The 16,387-nt window shown below is 43.4% G+C and overlaps 1 protein-coding gene across 1 annotated transcript in view; it reads left to right on the top strand.

Annotated features, from left to right (window-relative positions):
• The first annotated feature begins 11,129 nt into the window (after nt 1-11,129).
• Nucleotides 11,130-16,387, top strand: part of GOLPH3 (golgi phosphoprotein 3) — a 42,591-nt gene continuing 37,333 nt past the window's right edge. Inside the window, exon 1 of the mRNA XM_073343675.1 lies at nt 11,130-11,593. Within this exon, the coding sequence (XP_073199776.1) occupies nt 11,381-11,593 (213 nt within the window). The 5' untranslated portion in view covers nt 11,130-11,380. The remainder of the gene's footprint in view (nt 11,594-16,387) is intronic.

The raw sequence follows: 16,387 nt of genomic DNA, 5'->3' as shown, positions 1-16,387 counted from the left end.
TGACAGCAGGGAAATAAGCTTCTACAGGCGAGAGGCTGTGCCCCTTCCCATAGGAGAAACATCCAAACCTCAGTATTTGCTTGGGGAAGGACTGACACTCCGGGGCAAACAACAGAAGAACACCCTGCCCCAGTGAGGAGGCAGGAAAAGGTATTCCCCTGTTGTTTTTGAGTTTCTGAGACGGTTTTCTTTTTGTTTGGTAGAGGATCAACCCTTAGGCCAACCCCGAGGCCTACCTGGAAAATATGACCAAAGGAACACAGAAGGGGGAAAGCAAACACTGCCCAGAGTGGGGCTGATTTACCCCAGGCCTGCCACCGCAAGAGGGGGATGTGCTAAGTACGGCAAGATGTAGGAGGTGCCTTGCCACAATATAACTGTCTTAAAGTTAATTAATACATTATATCAAGTTGTTGTTTTATTGCTAATAATCTGTTGCTGAAGTGTTTCTAGAGTTTTGGATTAACTCTTTTGGTGGCCTGAGCTGCAGGGTGGGATTTAGGTCTCAAGCCTCCAGCAACAACTCTGGACCTCTGGATTTCATAGATAGGGGGCATTAACCTGTTAGTGGTGAATAAGGAGGGAAGCTTGGTAATGACTTTCTCATTGAATCAGATAAAAGCCATCTTTTAATTAACTGGCTAGTTTCAAACTAAAGCTAAACTGTGTTTGATGTTCAAAGACTCTTTGATCTTCAGTACGTAGAGAAAGTGTTTAACTTCTGTTTGTCCAGACCCCCCCCCCCCCGAGGTAATTACATATATTTGAATTGAGATTGAAGTCTGCAGGCTACTTTTAATTCAGATTTGCCTTTCAAATGGTTTCTGTGTAAATATCAGCTCTTTGTCATCAGTCACATTTACTACTGAAGCCAAGATTAGTTCAATGTTAACCCAGTGGGCAGGTCTCTTTGGTAGTGATTATTTCTAAACCAGCTGGTGGTAACCTAGTTTCAAGATATTAAAGCCAATGGTGTTGCAGAGGCATCACCAAAGGTAGTATTTGACCCATAGAAAGGCAGTCAACATTTCGTCTGCTTTAAAACATTAACCAAAACTCCATAGAAAAATCTCCTGAGTTTTCTCCTGCTCCTCAGTATAGCCATCTAACAGGACAGAATTTGCTCATTGCCTAACTGGGCATCTTACTGCTGACTAATAAGGTTCAGGTTTCTGAACCTCCCTTTCACCTCTACCATGGCCAGTCTTTTCTTTGCAAGAACTGGAGTAGAGTTTGGATAAATCACTGTATTTGTTTCCCCCCTAACCAGTAGCTTTCAGAATGTCACACTTAACAGAAAAACAAGGTAGATGAGGTAATATCTTTTATTGGACCAACTTCTGTTGGGGGAAAGTACAAGCTTTTGAGCTACACAAAGCTTTTCTTCAGGAACTGAGGTACAGGTCACCTTCTGTTTCTCTCATATCCTGGGATGAACATGGCTACAACAATAGTGCAAACATACTTAACAGAAAGAAAAGGAGTACTTGTGGCACCTTAGAGACTAACCAATTTATTTGAGCATAAGCTTTCGTGAGCTACAGCTCACTTCATCGGATGCAAAGTGTGGAAAGTGTAGAAGATCTTTTTATACACACAAAGCATGAAAAAATACCTCCCCCCATCCCACTCTCTTGCTGGTAATAGCTTATCTAAAGTGATCACTCTCCTTACAATGTGTATGATGATCAAGTTGGGCCATTTCCAGCACAAATCCAGGTTTTCTCACCCTCCCCCCCCCCCCCCCCCCCCAAACTCACTCTCCTGCTGGTAATAGCCCATCCAAAGTGACCACTCTCTTTACAATGTGTATGATAATCAAGGAGGGCCATTTCCAGCACAAATCCAGGTTTTTTCACCCCCCCCTTTTCCAAAAACCACACACACAAACTCACTCTCCTGCTGGTAATAGCTTATCCAAAGTGACCACTCTCCTTACAGGTTTCAGAGTAACAGCCGTGTTAGTCTGTATTCGCAAAAAGAAAAGGAGTACTTGTGGCACCTTAGAGACTAACCTTACAATGTGTATGAAAATCAAGGTGGGCCATTTCCAGCACAAATCCAGGTTTTCTCACCCCACCCCACCCCCAAAACACACACACACAAACTCACTCTCCTGCTGGTAATAGCTTATACAAAGTGACCACTCTCCCTACAATGTGCATGATAATCAAGGTGGGCCATTTCCAGCATAAATCCAGGTTTTCTCACCCCCCACCCCCATACACACCAGCAGAAGAGTGAGTTTGTGTGTGTGTGTTTGGGGGGGGGGAGTAAGAAAACCTGGATTTGTGCTGGAAATGGCCCAACTTGATTATCATACACATTGTAAGGAGAGTGATCACTTTAGATAAGCTATTACCAGCAAGAGAGTGGGATGGGGGGAGGTATTTTTTCATGCTTTGTGTGTATAAAAAGATCTTCTACACTTTCCACAGTTTGCATCCGATGAAGTGAGCTGTAGCTCACGAAAGCTTATGCTCAAATAAATTGGTTAGTCTCTAAGGTGCCACAAGTACTCCTTTTCTTTTTGAGTTTTACTTGTAAGTTATAACTTTTTTTAGAAACATTTTCTTTTCACTATCTAGTTTTACATATATTTTTAATGAGTTGACAATTATTTATGTACTTTAATGGAAACACTGAGGGATGTGCTGTATTTGGAACTGAAGTAGATCTTTTATTCGTGCAATCTTTATGAATTTTATATTAAATACTTGATTGACTCCAAGGTGCCAATTACAGTAGAACCTCAGAGTTATGAACACCTTGGGAATGGAGGTTGTTCATAACTCTGAACAAAAGTTATGGTTGTTCTTTCAAAAGTTTACAATTGTACATTGACTTAATACAGCTTTGAAACTTTACTATGCAGAAAAAAAATGCTGCTTTTCACCATCTTAATTTAAATAAAACAAGCACAGAAACAGTTTCCTTACCTTGTCAAATCTTTTTTTAAACTCCCCCCTCCCTTTTTTTAGTAGTTCAAGTTTAACACAGTACTATACTGTATTTGCTTTTTTTTTTTTTCTTTTGGTCTCTGCTGCTGCCTTATTGTGTACTTCTGGTTCTAAATGTGGTATGTGGTTGACCAGTCACTTTGTAACTCTGCAGTTTGTAATTCTGGGGTTCTACTGTATAACCAGTTTTGGTGGTAGCTTCCTGAATGTGAAACCTCCAGTTAATTTTTACAAAGATCATTGATCTGATTTCAGAAAAGAGTTTATAATGTTGTTACTATTGAGCCTGACTGTATTTTAACCACCAACCTGCAGATAAATGGCCAGATCTGTATCTCTTTTACAACCAAGGTCTTAACTAATATTTTTGTAATTATGATTTTTAATGCTGTATTTAGAATATTAAAATTTGTCTTCCTATAATGGGGTACTATCACGCTTGATGTATGTAACATCCAGACCTGTAAAATTATTTATTGAATGTTAAACCCTTATCAAAGGCTTTTTTGTCCAAAACTGGCCAATCCAGTCCTATGCACAAGCATCATATCTTAAAAACTTAGCTAATAGCCTTCAGGGAGAAGAGTCATTAAAAAAACCCACCAAGGATTTCAGGAACTAGCAGTTATATGAATTTAGCAGTGGGGAGTGAGAGAGGGAGAATTTGGAAACACTTGACATTCAGATTTCAGAGTAGCAGCCGTGTTAGCCATTTTACTATATCCGCAAAAAGAAAAGGAGTACTTGTGGCACCTTAGAGACTAACAAATTTATTTGAGCATGAGCTTTCGTGAGCTATAGCTCAGTTCATTGGATGCATTCAATGGAAACTACAGTGGGGAGATTTTATGTACACAGAGAACATGAAACAATGGGTGTTACCATACAGACTGTAACGAGAGTGATCAGGTAAGGTGAGCTATTACCAGCAGGAGAGCCGGGGCGGGGCGGGGGGGACCTTTTGTAGTGATTATCAAGGTGGGCCATTTCCAGCAGTTGACAAGAACATGTGAGGAACAGTGGGGGGCAAGGGGGGGAAATAAACTTGGGTAAATAGTTTTACTTTGTGTAATGACACATCCACTCCCAGTCTTTATTCAAACCTAAGTTAAAGGTTCCCCCCCACCCCACCCCGCTCTCCTGCTGGTAATAGCTCACCTTACCTGATCACTCTTGTTACAGTCTGTATGGTAACACCCATTGTTTCATGTTCTCTCTATATATAAAATCTCCCCACTTTATTTTCCACTACATGCATCCGATGAAGTGAGCTGTAACTCACGAAAGCTTATGCTCAAATAAATTGGTTAGTCTCTAAGGTGCTACAAGTACTCCTTTTCTTTTGACATTCAGGGACACTGTTTGAAATGGGCTAACTTTAATAATGCTTATCTTTCTTACGGTTTCCTGAGATGCCTGTCACTGTTTGTATTTCAGCATTATACAAAAATTAAGGACAGCTTTGAAGGTTTAATTCAAAGCCTACTGCTAGCCACTGGAATCTTTCCATTTACTTCAGTGGACTTTAGATCAGACCTGAGCATGCTCCAATTATGAAAATATTGTCATATCCTCCTTCATTCTCTCTGTATATGTTTGGGTGTTTACTTCACTTGTCTTCTTGCCTTCTACTTTATTCTCTTCAGTCTCACCAATTGTGGGTTGGTTCTGGGAAGATGGTATTATTAGGGTTAGGTCTTATCAAAGAGGTGGGATCTTGAAGATCTCAGCATGGTCAAGATATGGTTCCAAATGATTTACTTGGGCTAGATCATAGGTGTCAAACATGTGGCCCGCAGAGTTATTTCCTGCAGCCTGGGAAGTGCCCCCCCACGCATTTTTTACTATACTTTTGTATCGTTGTATGAAAAGGTTTCAGTGATGCGACCCTGGGGCCAATGTCCTAGTTTTCATGTGGCCTTCATGGTGATTTGAGTTTGAGATCCCTGGGCTAGATGTTCCATGGTTGGGGTCCTGCCTTTGAAAATAACCTGCCTTTGAACCTTAGTTTGGACCAATTCAATCAAAATGTGGAATAAGCCTCCAAGATTTTCTTGGCAATAGCACCGATTGCCACAAAAATAAAAACCTTCACTGATCTACCTCAAGAGGGAAGCCCGAGACCTCATGCTGCCGTTAGAGAAAATCAGCTACCAACTTTACATCATGTTAAGTGATGATCCCATGTACATTAAGAAGTGACCAAATTAGGCTTTGCTGGACTGTCAGAGGGAGCCAGCTCCATAGCTCCCTTCTACTGGGGAAGCTCTGTAGCCAGACCTGGAAATTTCACTCCTGAGAACGCTCAGCAAGAGACTCCCAGCTGACCGAAAGTCCTGTGATGGGATATAGGATTTTTTAGGTTACGGGGTCCCAGACATTCAAGGCTTTAATAGATACTAAATTAGCATGTACATTATAGTGTAAACATGCCTATTAACTAAATATAGAACAACTAATCTAAAAACAGGTATAGCAGAAACTCAAAGAGAAAAAAAACCCGCTACTGTAGCACCATCTCTATAGTCAGATGATAATTAGCTCTGATCTTCTGCTACTCTCACTACCACTACGTGCTCTGCCCATTTCTCTCTCCTTATACTCCCTCTGCTCCTTCTCCTACTCACCACTCCATGTCTTTTATCATTCTGATCCTTACTATTGGAATAGACTCCCTTTTCCTGAGCACCAAGCAAGCTCCTTCTTCTTCTTCAGATCAGACCTCAAGATACTTTCTACCTTCAACTTACTTTTCATCACTAACCTCAGCTTTGGCACAGTTTGTTCTGTCTCTTGAGTCTAATAATGACAAAAATCTCCCTTTCCTTTTGTTGTCTACTGATAATAAATTGTTTTGTTTTAATATCCATGAAATATAGCTTGTAAGTCTCTCTTATTTAAGGCTTGGCCACACAAAAAGTTGTACAGTTTAACTGAATCAGTATACAATTTAAACTGGGGCAATTTTGTATATAAACCAGATCTTATCTATAATTATCATACCTATACATAGTGCAGCAAGAGTATATCCATCCCTGTTTAAAGTTGCAGTAGCATTTCTGGGTAAAGCTAAATCTTCCAACCTTTCCAAAATCCATATATGGTCAGACTGGCTTCAAAACTGCTAAGCCCTCCCCCCAATGACCCATTTTTAAAATTTCAACTTTCTTATGTTGCTTGTTTGTACAGAGATAGGGAGGAAAAAATCTATCATCAGTATCCACACGAAACATGGCACTGGACAGTCCCTGTTGATATCTAGTATCCAATACAAGAACAAGCTGAAAAACCTCAAAGTTATTCAACTTAATTTCTCGTTCTACAGAGTGGTGCACTGGGTTGACACAACTTTATATGGAATACCAGCACTCAGTGTAAACTCCTGGTGAAGGGTGGATAATGGCAACACGGGGCCCTAAAAACACAATAATATAGGGTCCAACCCCTGCACCATGAACCATGGATATTAAAACATGTGTGAGCCATGGCCCCAAAACTTGTACACAATGAGAGTCTGAAGGATAGGAGGAGTATGTCATTGTGTTAGAAAAACAAACAAAAAACCCCACTGCACCACACGCACAGCCAGTATTAGCGTTATTCATCATAGCTGACTCCTTATGTGCCATTGTTAGCAGATGGAGAACAAGGCTTAAATTCCATTGTCCAACACATGGAAGCCTTTTTTTTTTTTTTAATGTAGGAGAGGAATGCAACAGTGGCTTCTGACATATGTCCCCAGTGATATTGCCTGCCTCTGAGACTGGGGCAAATGGATTTAGCTAGTCTACGGGCATATGTTGTGCTGGAAAAGATCTTTGACAAAGTAATGGCTACTTTGGCAGAGACCAGGATCTATATAAAACCACTTATGTGGTTAAGGATCTTTAGTACCATGGAGAACTGGATCTTCAACAAAGTAATGGTTACTGAGATGAAGATCCTGTTCTTCTTTAAACCTTTCAGACAGGTCCATCATTCAGCCATTCCTGAACTGGCTAAACAGCAGTGGAGTTCTTAGGAGAGTATACAGTGACTATCTCTTATCACTGGGACTGAAACCCAAGCTCTCTCTTATTGTAGGCTACAAGGAACATTTCTTCTTTTCAGATAATTGTTCTTGCTCCTCTTAGCTGTATGTAATATATCATTCACTTTGGAATGCAGATTGATGGATGAAATAATACATTTATAAATCAGTAGTAATAAAAAGAAAAAAAACATTTGTACAATATTTACAAACCAACAGAAGGTGAAGGACTTGAACCACTTCACGCTAAAGTATTAAACCAAATACTGCATATTTTTCTTTATTCTTCACCCATTGTAGAATAAAATAGAAATGAGAATTAAAGGTCAGAAAAGATAAAAATCAAAAGAAAACATATGAAGTGTCACAGAAATTAACAAGTTTCCCTTTCTGGCTACCCACTAGGACTGCTGTGAGGGGAATCTAAGTCTGTGTGCTCTGGATCCATGGGGGTGGATTAAGCTTCTGGAACCTGAATGGAGCCTACCCATTGCCCCAATCTTGGGATGCTTAGGCACACACTCAGGCGGCAAACCTTCTATCAGGCACCCTGCCTCCCTTTTCTGAGTGTTGGAACCTGCTGTCCAACCACCTAGCCCAGGGGTGGGCAAACTTTTTGGTCCGAGGGCCACATCGGGGTGAGAAACTGTATGGAGGGCCAGGTAGGGAAGGCTGTGCCTCCCCAAACAGCCTGGCCCCCGCCCCCTCCCACTTCCCACCCACTGACTGCCCCCCTCAGAACTCCCATCCAACTCTGCCCTGCTCCTTGTCCCCTGACCGCCCCCTCCTGGGACCCCACCCTGTATCCAACCCTCCCATCTCCTGTCCCCCCCAACATCCACCCCATCCAACTGCCCCCTACTCCCTGTCCCCTGACTGCCCCCCAGGACCCCCTGTCCCATATCCAACCCCCCAACCCCTTTACATGCCGCTCAGAGCAGCATGTCTGGAGCTGCGCTGCCTGGCCGGAACCAGACATGCTGCCCTGCAGGAGCGCGCAGCCCCGCTGTCCAGAGCTCTGCTCGTGTGGCTGCGGGGGAGGGGAGACAGCAGGGGAGGGGCCGGGGGAGCTCAGGGGCCGGGCAGGATGGTCCTGCAGGCTGGATGTGGCCTGCGGACTGTAGTTTGCCCACCTCTGACCTAGCCCCTCTGGACTCAGCTTTGATTCCCTCTGGCTCCCCCATACATAAACACATCCCTCACCCAGAACTTCACCCAACAGGTGTGAAGCTTCTGGGTTTACAATGTAACTTGCTTAGGGACATGCAGTAGTTGTGAAGCAATCAACAGACACACAGTTTGTTCAATCTATCATCTTTATACTCTTTATTTTTAACCATGTAATGCACAGGACAGTACAGATCATACAAAACAATAACTCATCCTAAATATAATATTCCTCACTAGCTCACCCTTCCCCTGAGAGATCTGTGTTCCATCCTGCCCCTGCAATAGCCTCCATCTTAACTGGTGCAAGATGGCTCTTTCCCCCGGTTCCCTCCTGTGAGTCCCTTTATACACTCCTGCTGGGGTCACCTGTTTCTTTTGTTCTGCCCCTTGGTAATTTTCCAATACTTCCCAACCCCCACAACCTTCAGACAAGAGGAGGAAGAGTCTTCTCTCATGTAGAGCAAACTTATTGTCCCAAGGTGTTTTACTTTAGATAGTGTTGTAGCTGTGTTGGTCCCAGGATGTGAGAGAGAAGGTAGGTTTCAGAGTAGCAGCCGTGTTAGTTTGTATCTGCAAAAAGAAAAGAAGTACTTGTGACACCTTAGAGACTAACAAATTTATTTGAGCATAAACTTTTGTGAACTACAGCTCACTTCATCGGATGCATCCGATGAAGTGAGCTGTAGCTCACAAAAGCTTATGCTCAGAGAGAAGATAGGTGGCCTGGCAGAGACATGACACAACCCAGCTAATTCATGGGAGACCAATGTATATACAGGCTTTCCATGACATAGTAATTTCATAAAATCAGCCAACATTTGTAAGTGGTACACACAGAACCCCCAATTTGTCACATGAAGAATCACTGAATTGTAATGACTTTGTCAGAGACCTTTCTGGCTCTGTCCCCTAGTTACACAGACTGGAGATGGCTGGCAGACTGTTTCCAGCCTTAGGAATCCTGTTCTTTTTTGCTATCAACCAGTATCCTTCAAGACTGAACCCTTTAGACTGCTTTGTCCAACATTATGTTTCTCTATCACCATCAGTGTGATATGTTCTGAATTCCAAGTTCCAGCATATGCTGCTATCTTGAGTTTAGACCTTCATGAGCCCTAGCCTCAATAAACTGAATGTCACAATTATAAAACATGAGTTACTGTATACTTAGCAGACACTTGACCTCCAACTTTGAATGTCACAATTAAAGGGACCACACGCTCTTTACTTGACATTCCATCTCACTATACTCAAATTCTTGACTTGTCAATCACAAGGGTAAATCCTGCCTCCATTGTGAAGTAAGGGACTGGAATTTCAGCATCAGGATCTGCTAGCATGGGGATTCTCAATGTTTTTTGAATCATAACCCACCTTCACATTATTATTTTTTATTTGGAGGCTGCATTCCCACATCCCTCTTACTCACATTTGGCCCAGCCACCTCACTGTCATAATGGAGGGGTGGCTGGACCAAATTTGAGTGGCACTGTGACCTTGTGTGCTAGGTTGCAACATCACTCACTCAGATTTGGCTTGGCACTTGCCCCTATCCCTCCTTTTTACTATAATTACTGAATTATTAGACAGCTCACTGTGCCCCTTAGAAAGTTTGATGAGCCCTTCTCCCTGTGTGACAACCTCTGTGCTAGAACAATACAGAGAAAAATTCTGAAGTACATATACCTCCACCACCTTTTTTTGTGTGGAAAGTTGCACCAAAATGCTGGCGATAATACTTTAGCATAGAGGACTGGCTATATGTTTCTTTATGCGTTTAAGAAATTATAGAAATCATTCATGTTAGAGATTAGATTAACTCATTCCCCTGTAAATGTAGGATATAATCCCTTGGCACAGGATACATATGAGATTAAACGGAAAATAAACTTGTTTTTAGAAAATTATAATTTGAATGATCTGGTCCTTAGGCTGGAAACTATGATGCATATGAGTATTCTTACTCCCATGAACAGTCCTGCTGAAGTCAATAGTACTACTCATATGATTAAATTTAAGCACAAGTGTTACTGTTTGTGGCATCGAGACCTGCCAAGTCTCACTCTTTTGTGAAGACAAAGACTCTCATCAAGGATGAATTTTAAGCGTATTTCTCATTCTCTCTCCCTGAATTGAAGAATTTTGCAGTGGGTTTTCAAAGAGATACTTCAGAAATCCTTCAATTTGTTTTGAAAATTCCTGTTCACAGTGCCCTAGCCTGAGATACCAGGCCAGATATATGCTGGGCTCCTCACCTAACAAATAATGAATTACAGTCCCTGCCCTGAAGAATGTACAGTGTACATTAGCAAGCGATCCTCAGAATGTCTGGATTTTCTGGGGAGAGCTGGATTGCACCATAACATTTTACATTTATTATTTTAACACAGTGGTTGAATATTGGTTTGGTTTTAGATTCACAGACAACATGATTTACTACTTCCCAGCAGGAACTGTTCCTATCTTCCCTCTACACTAGCCCAACACCTGCCAGCTTTCACTCACATTAACAATAATAATCAGAGCTGCTTCAAAATTGAAGCTTGTTCTCCTCACCAGCATGTGGAATTTATTCATCTGGATAAAAGGAATCCCAGATCCAAACCACTTCCAGTTCTGGTTTAGTGAAACCAAACCCCCAAGCTTAATGTGTTCAGCAAATTAAAACTCTCCCCTTTGCCCAATAATTTCCCAGACAGGAATCCTCAACCCCCAGCACCCCCTTCTTCCTCTGTGAGGGGGATCCTTGCACCCTGAGGGGCCCCCCCTTTCTCTCCTAGAGGACCCCCCACGCCGTAACTGCCCCCCTCTCCTCTCCTCCCTTTGGGGGATCCCCGCCCCGCAACGGCTCCCTGTGGGGGATCCCCGCCCCCTCTGCCTGGGCGGGATCCCCGAGCCGCCTGGCAGGGTCCCTCCCCCCGGCCGCGGCTCTTTCCGGTGCCCTCCCCCTGCCCGGACTGCCACATCCTCCGCTGACATCAGCCAGCGCCGCCATATTGGAGGAGAAGCCGCGTCCCGTCCGCTGCCTCCTCGGCTGCTCCTGCTGTCGGGGGAGCCGGCTCCTCTGCCCCGCGCGGCCGAGCCCTCCCCCATGAGTCCCCCCGGCCGGCCGCAGCCCCGGCGCGGCTAGCGACAGCCCCTGTCCCCGGCGCGGCCCCCCCCCCCCGCCCCGCGCGCTCGGGCTTTCTCCCGCCCCCCGCGCCGCCGGCCGGCCGGAGCCATGACTTCCCTGACCCAGCGCAACTCGGGCCTGGTGCAGCGCCGCACCGAGGCCTCCCGCAGCGCTGCCGCCGACAAGGAGCGGGTGGCCGGGGGCGGCCCGGAGGAGGAGGGCCGCCGGGACGAGCAGGGCGACGACGAGAAGGGCGACTCCAAGGAAACCCGGCTCACCCTGATGGAGGAGGTGCTGCTGCTGGGCCTCAAGGACCGAGAGGTGCGGGGGACCGGGGGGGCGTCTGGTGCGGGACGTGGCCAGGGACATCGGGGATGGGGGGCAGGGACTTGGGGGGGCTGAGATATGGGGTGGGCCAAGGATGTGGAGACTGAAGAGGGGAGGCAGGGACATGGTGGGGGGGCTGGGATCCAGGGGGAAGCCAAGGACCCGGCGGGAGGGGGGGCTGGGACCTTGGGGGGCCAAGGACTTTGGGGGGCTGAGATATGGGGTGGGCCAAGGACCTGACGGATGAGGGGGCTGAGATGGGGGGGGGGAGGACCTGGCTGGGATCTTGGGAGGGGCAAGGACCTGGCAAGAGGGGGGCTGGGATGGTGGGGGCAAGGACCTGGTAGCTGGGGCGGGGGAAAGGGACTGGACGTGGGGACGGGGGAATTGGGGTTGGAGACGAGGACTGGGCTGGGATGTGGGGGAAGCCTGGGGCCTTGTGGGTGGAGGGAGGGCTGGGATCTGGGGCAGTAGCCCAGGGCCTGGTGGTGGTTTTGGTGGTGGTGTTGGATTGGGGTGCCTTTGGAGGATTGCTTTGGTGCAGTGAATTTGAGAGGAGTAATGATTCTGGAGAAGAGGAGGTTTGGGTGCATGTAGGGGCTTTTTAGGCGGGATGGTGACTCTGGGTTTGCGGATAAAGGCAGGGACCTTGAAGATGCGGGTAAGGTACTCTAGAGACTATTGGGGTATGGAATTGGGGTACCAGGTCAGAGCTGTTATATTTTACCCAGCCTCCCACAGCTCATTTGGGGCTCTGGGAGACTGGTCAGTTCCATGTGTTTGGTTGCACACAATAATACTAGGCCTTGGGGGTTGCTAAATTAATTGGATTTGCCAAATTGGAGGTGTAGATGTCAGTATGTGTAAAATATTTTGTTTTTAAAAAAAATTCTTTGCAATAAGTAGTTCTAGTTTAGTGTATGTCAAGATTTTATTTGTACGTCTTTAAAATGCTGGGAGATACGTTTGTTTCTGACAAAAATGGGCTTCAGACACGAGAAGTGGGTAAAATTTATTAATCGTGGTGGTAAACAATTTTTTTCCTTGAATTTAGTATTTGAAATTTATTTTATTTTTAGTTGTGTTTGTGACATGATTATAGAAGGGTCTGGTTTAGTTCTACGAACATCTTTTTTTTAGGGGGGAGGAGGGGAGAAAGGGTTTAATAGGGATAAAGAAAATAAATTCTGAAGTAGCAATCCTACAAAAGGGGACTGATTAGTTTGGTACATGTTATAGACTAATGCTGGTCTTTCATTCAGTTTTGATGTCACCTGTAAACTTTTCAAGCCAACTAGCAAATGCAGGTAGTGGGGGAAAGAAGGTACCTTCAAACTGTGTGTGTTCATTAGTAAGGTCTGATGTGAGATGGGACTGCTAGCATTATGTTTTGGATGACTTTTATTGCATGAAACCTAAAATTAATTAGCTGACTAAGAATGGCTAGGTTGAGAAGTGTAATACTTGTTGTCTTAGGACATGTTCTTGTGTAATACTTGTTGTCTTAGGACATGTTCTTGTAATTGGATCTGCTTGAGTGGGCCTTTGCATTTGTGTGGAGTCCCAATAAAGTCATGAGGCCTCCACATTGACACATGGATCCATCCATGTGAATCTGATGGCTGTATCAGGGCCTTATGCCCTGGTCTTATGTATATTTAGATATGTTCTTAACTTTACACACAAGAGTAGTCCCACTGAAGTAAGGTTAAGCAAGTGCTTAAAGTCTTTGCAGGATCAGGGCTTTGGACCTCAAAATTCTCTTTGTACAGGTTATGTATCAAATTGTTATAGTTAGATCATTTATTGTGTCTCTTTCATAACTGCACATCCCCCAAGAGAATCGAAGGGCCCTTTCTACGGAAAAGAATCTTCTGTTGAGTATACTTGTATTTAATGTTTCTCTAGCAATGCAGATATTCATGGTACTTTACAGACAAAAGAAATATACTTGTCCCAGAGAGCATAGAGTTGAGAGAAAATATAAAGAGACATGAGGTCATCCACTGGGGTTATGTAGAGGACATGTGGACAAGGGCTACAGCAATATGCAGTTCTTGAGGTTTGTGATAAATTTATCATGGGATTATACGCTTTGTGTCTGTCTGTCTACTTAGCTCTTCTGTAGAGCTTTCTGTTTCCAACTTAAAATCTGTCAACTTAAAGTCACTTATCTTTGAAAATATTTTACCTTCCATTGCTACAAGTAATACTTAACATTAGTAAACAAAAATAGTTTTCTCACTTTTTTCCAACTAGTCTACTTTGTGCATTTGACAGCACTTTATAGTCAGTTTAACTGTTTCTTACTGCATGCTTGGTTTCGCCTATTTATGTGGGTCTTTCTCAGAGCAAGAGTATAGAGAAAAACATATTTAAAATGAGTGAAGTGTGACTGTGAAACCACAAAAAGTGCCAGGGAGACTTAGGAGCAGGTGTAGTATTCAAAAGTACTTTAAACTCACTTTTAAAATTGAAAAGGAGTACTTGTGGCACCTTAGAGACTAACCAATTTATTTGAGCATGAGCTTTCGTGAGCTACAGCTCACTTCATCGGATGCATACCGTGGAAACTGCAGCAGACTTTATATACACACAGAGATCATAAAACAATACCTCCTCCCACCCCACTGTCCTGCTGGTAATAGCTTATCTAAAGTGATCATCAAGTTGGGCCATTTCCAGCACAAATCCAGGTTTTCTCACCCTCCACCCCCCCCCCCCCAACTCACTCTCCTGCTGGTAATAGCCCATCCAAAGTGACAACTCTCTACACAATGTGCATGATAATCAAGGTGGGCCATTTCCTGCACAAATCCAGGTTCTCTCACCCCCTCACCCCCCTCCAGAAAACACACACACAAACTCACTATCCTGCTGGTAATAGCTCATCCAAAGTGACCACTCTCCCTACAAATGTGCCTGATAATCAAGGTGGGCCATTTCCAGCACAAATCCAGGTTTTCTCACCCCCCCACCCCCATACACACACAAACTCACTCTCCTGCTGGCAATAGCTCATCCAAACTGACCACTCTCCAAGTTTAAATCCAAGTTTAACCAGAACGTCTGCGGGGGCGGTGTAGGAAAAAACAAGGGGAAATAGGCTACCTTGCATAATGACTTAGCCACTCCCAGTCTCTATTTAAGCCTAAATTAATAGTATCCAATTTGCAATGAATTCCAATTCAGCGGTTTCTCGCTGGAGTCTGGATTTGAAGTTTTTTTGTTTTAAGATAGCGACCTTCATGTCTGTGATTGCGTGACCAGAGAGATTGAAGTGTTCTCCGACTGGTTTATGAATGTTATAATTCTTGACATCTGATTTGTGTCCATTTATTCTTTTACGTAGAGACTGTCCAGTTTGACCAATGTACATGGCAGAGGGGCATTGCTGGCACATGATGGCATATATCACATTGGTGGATGTGCAGGTGAACGAGCCTCTGATAGTGTGACTGATGTTATTAGGCCCTGTGATGGTGTCCCCTGAATAGATATGTGGGCACAATTGGCAACGGGCTTTGTTGCAAGGATAAGTTCCTGGGTTAGTGGTTCTGTTGTGTGGTATGTGGTTGTTGGTGAGTATTTGCTTCAGGTTGGGGGGCTGTCTGTAAGCAAGGACTGGCCTGTCTCCCAAGATTTGTGAGAGTGTTGGGTCATCCTTTAGGATAGGTTGTAGATCCTTAATAATGCGTTGGAGGGGTAACAGCCGTGTTAGTCTGTATTCTATATGCATCTGATGAAGTGAGCTGTAGCTCACGAAAGCTTATGCTCAAATAAATTGGTTAGTCTCTAAGGTGCCACAAGTACTCCTTTTCTTTTTTTAAAATTGACTAAATTTCAAGCTGACAAAGTCTTATCCACTTACTACGGTGGAATGTAATCACCTGCAAACAAAATGATTCAGTGTTGAGTTTTAGTTATAGAAAACTTTAGTATAGTTTTATTGAACTAAGATCACATGTTCTCCTAAAAGCTCTAGGTACCTGACAGGAAAGATTCATTGGGAATTTAATATTCATATCTTAGCTAAATAATAGCTCTACCTTTTTTTTCTTGGAAGACTTGAGGGAGTGGAGTGGTGGAAAGAGTCTAGACAGATGTGTTAATATTCTGTCAATATAATTTAATATAATCTAACATCACCTAAACTGTGGTGAGACTTTCTTTTAAAAAATTTTTTTGAAAAAGGTTCAAACGGCAGTGTAGCTTTTCGAATGTTATACAGCTAAATATGTTCAATGTATCATAGGTTTTTATGTGGATCCTATCAAAAGAGGTGCACTATTGTAATTAAATCATAGCAAAATTCTTAAAGTATGCCTGCTGAGTGTAATAACTCTATTTTTGGTTCAGCAAAGCCTGGGACATCCTTGGTATGGAGAAATTTATTCCCCAAAAAAGAAAAAAAATACTTTCTTGCATTTTCTGTGTGCAGTATACACATGTTCAGAACACAAAGTCTGTTGGCCTTTGATCCTTACCTATGATATTGTTTGTACATTTTGAGTTCATATTATTTTTTTCCTGTTGATTATTCTTCTTTATTTTGTTTTTTCCATGTGCACATAACCATTTCTATATTTTAATAGTCAGGTAACATACAAAAGAAACAATTTTTAGTGTAAAAAAAAAGTATATATGCACACGTACATGTTTCACGTTAAACATTCTGATGCATACTGTATTATAAATAATATAGATACTGAGGATACTGATGTAAATACATCTTGAGCCTATAGGCAAAATACTGACTTACAAAGGTTTAAATTTCTGTTAACCTCC

Source organism: Lepidochelys kempii, chromosome 5, assembly GCF_965140265.1.
Source record: "Lepidochelys kempii isolate rLepKem1 chromosome 5, rLepKem1.hap2, whole genome shotgun sequence".
NCBI classification, from domain to species: Eukaryota; Metazoa; Chordata; order Testudines; family Cheloniidae; genus Lepidochelys; species Lepidochelys kempii.
Note: the sequence above shows the minus strand (reverse complement) of the source record. Positions and strands in the feature narration are given on the sequence as shown.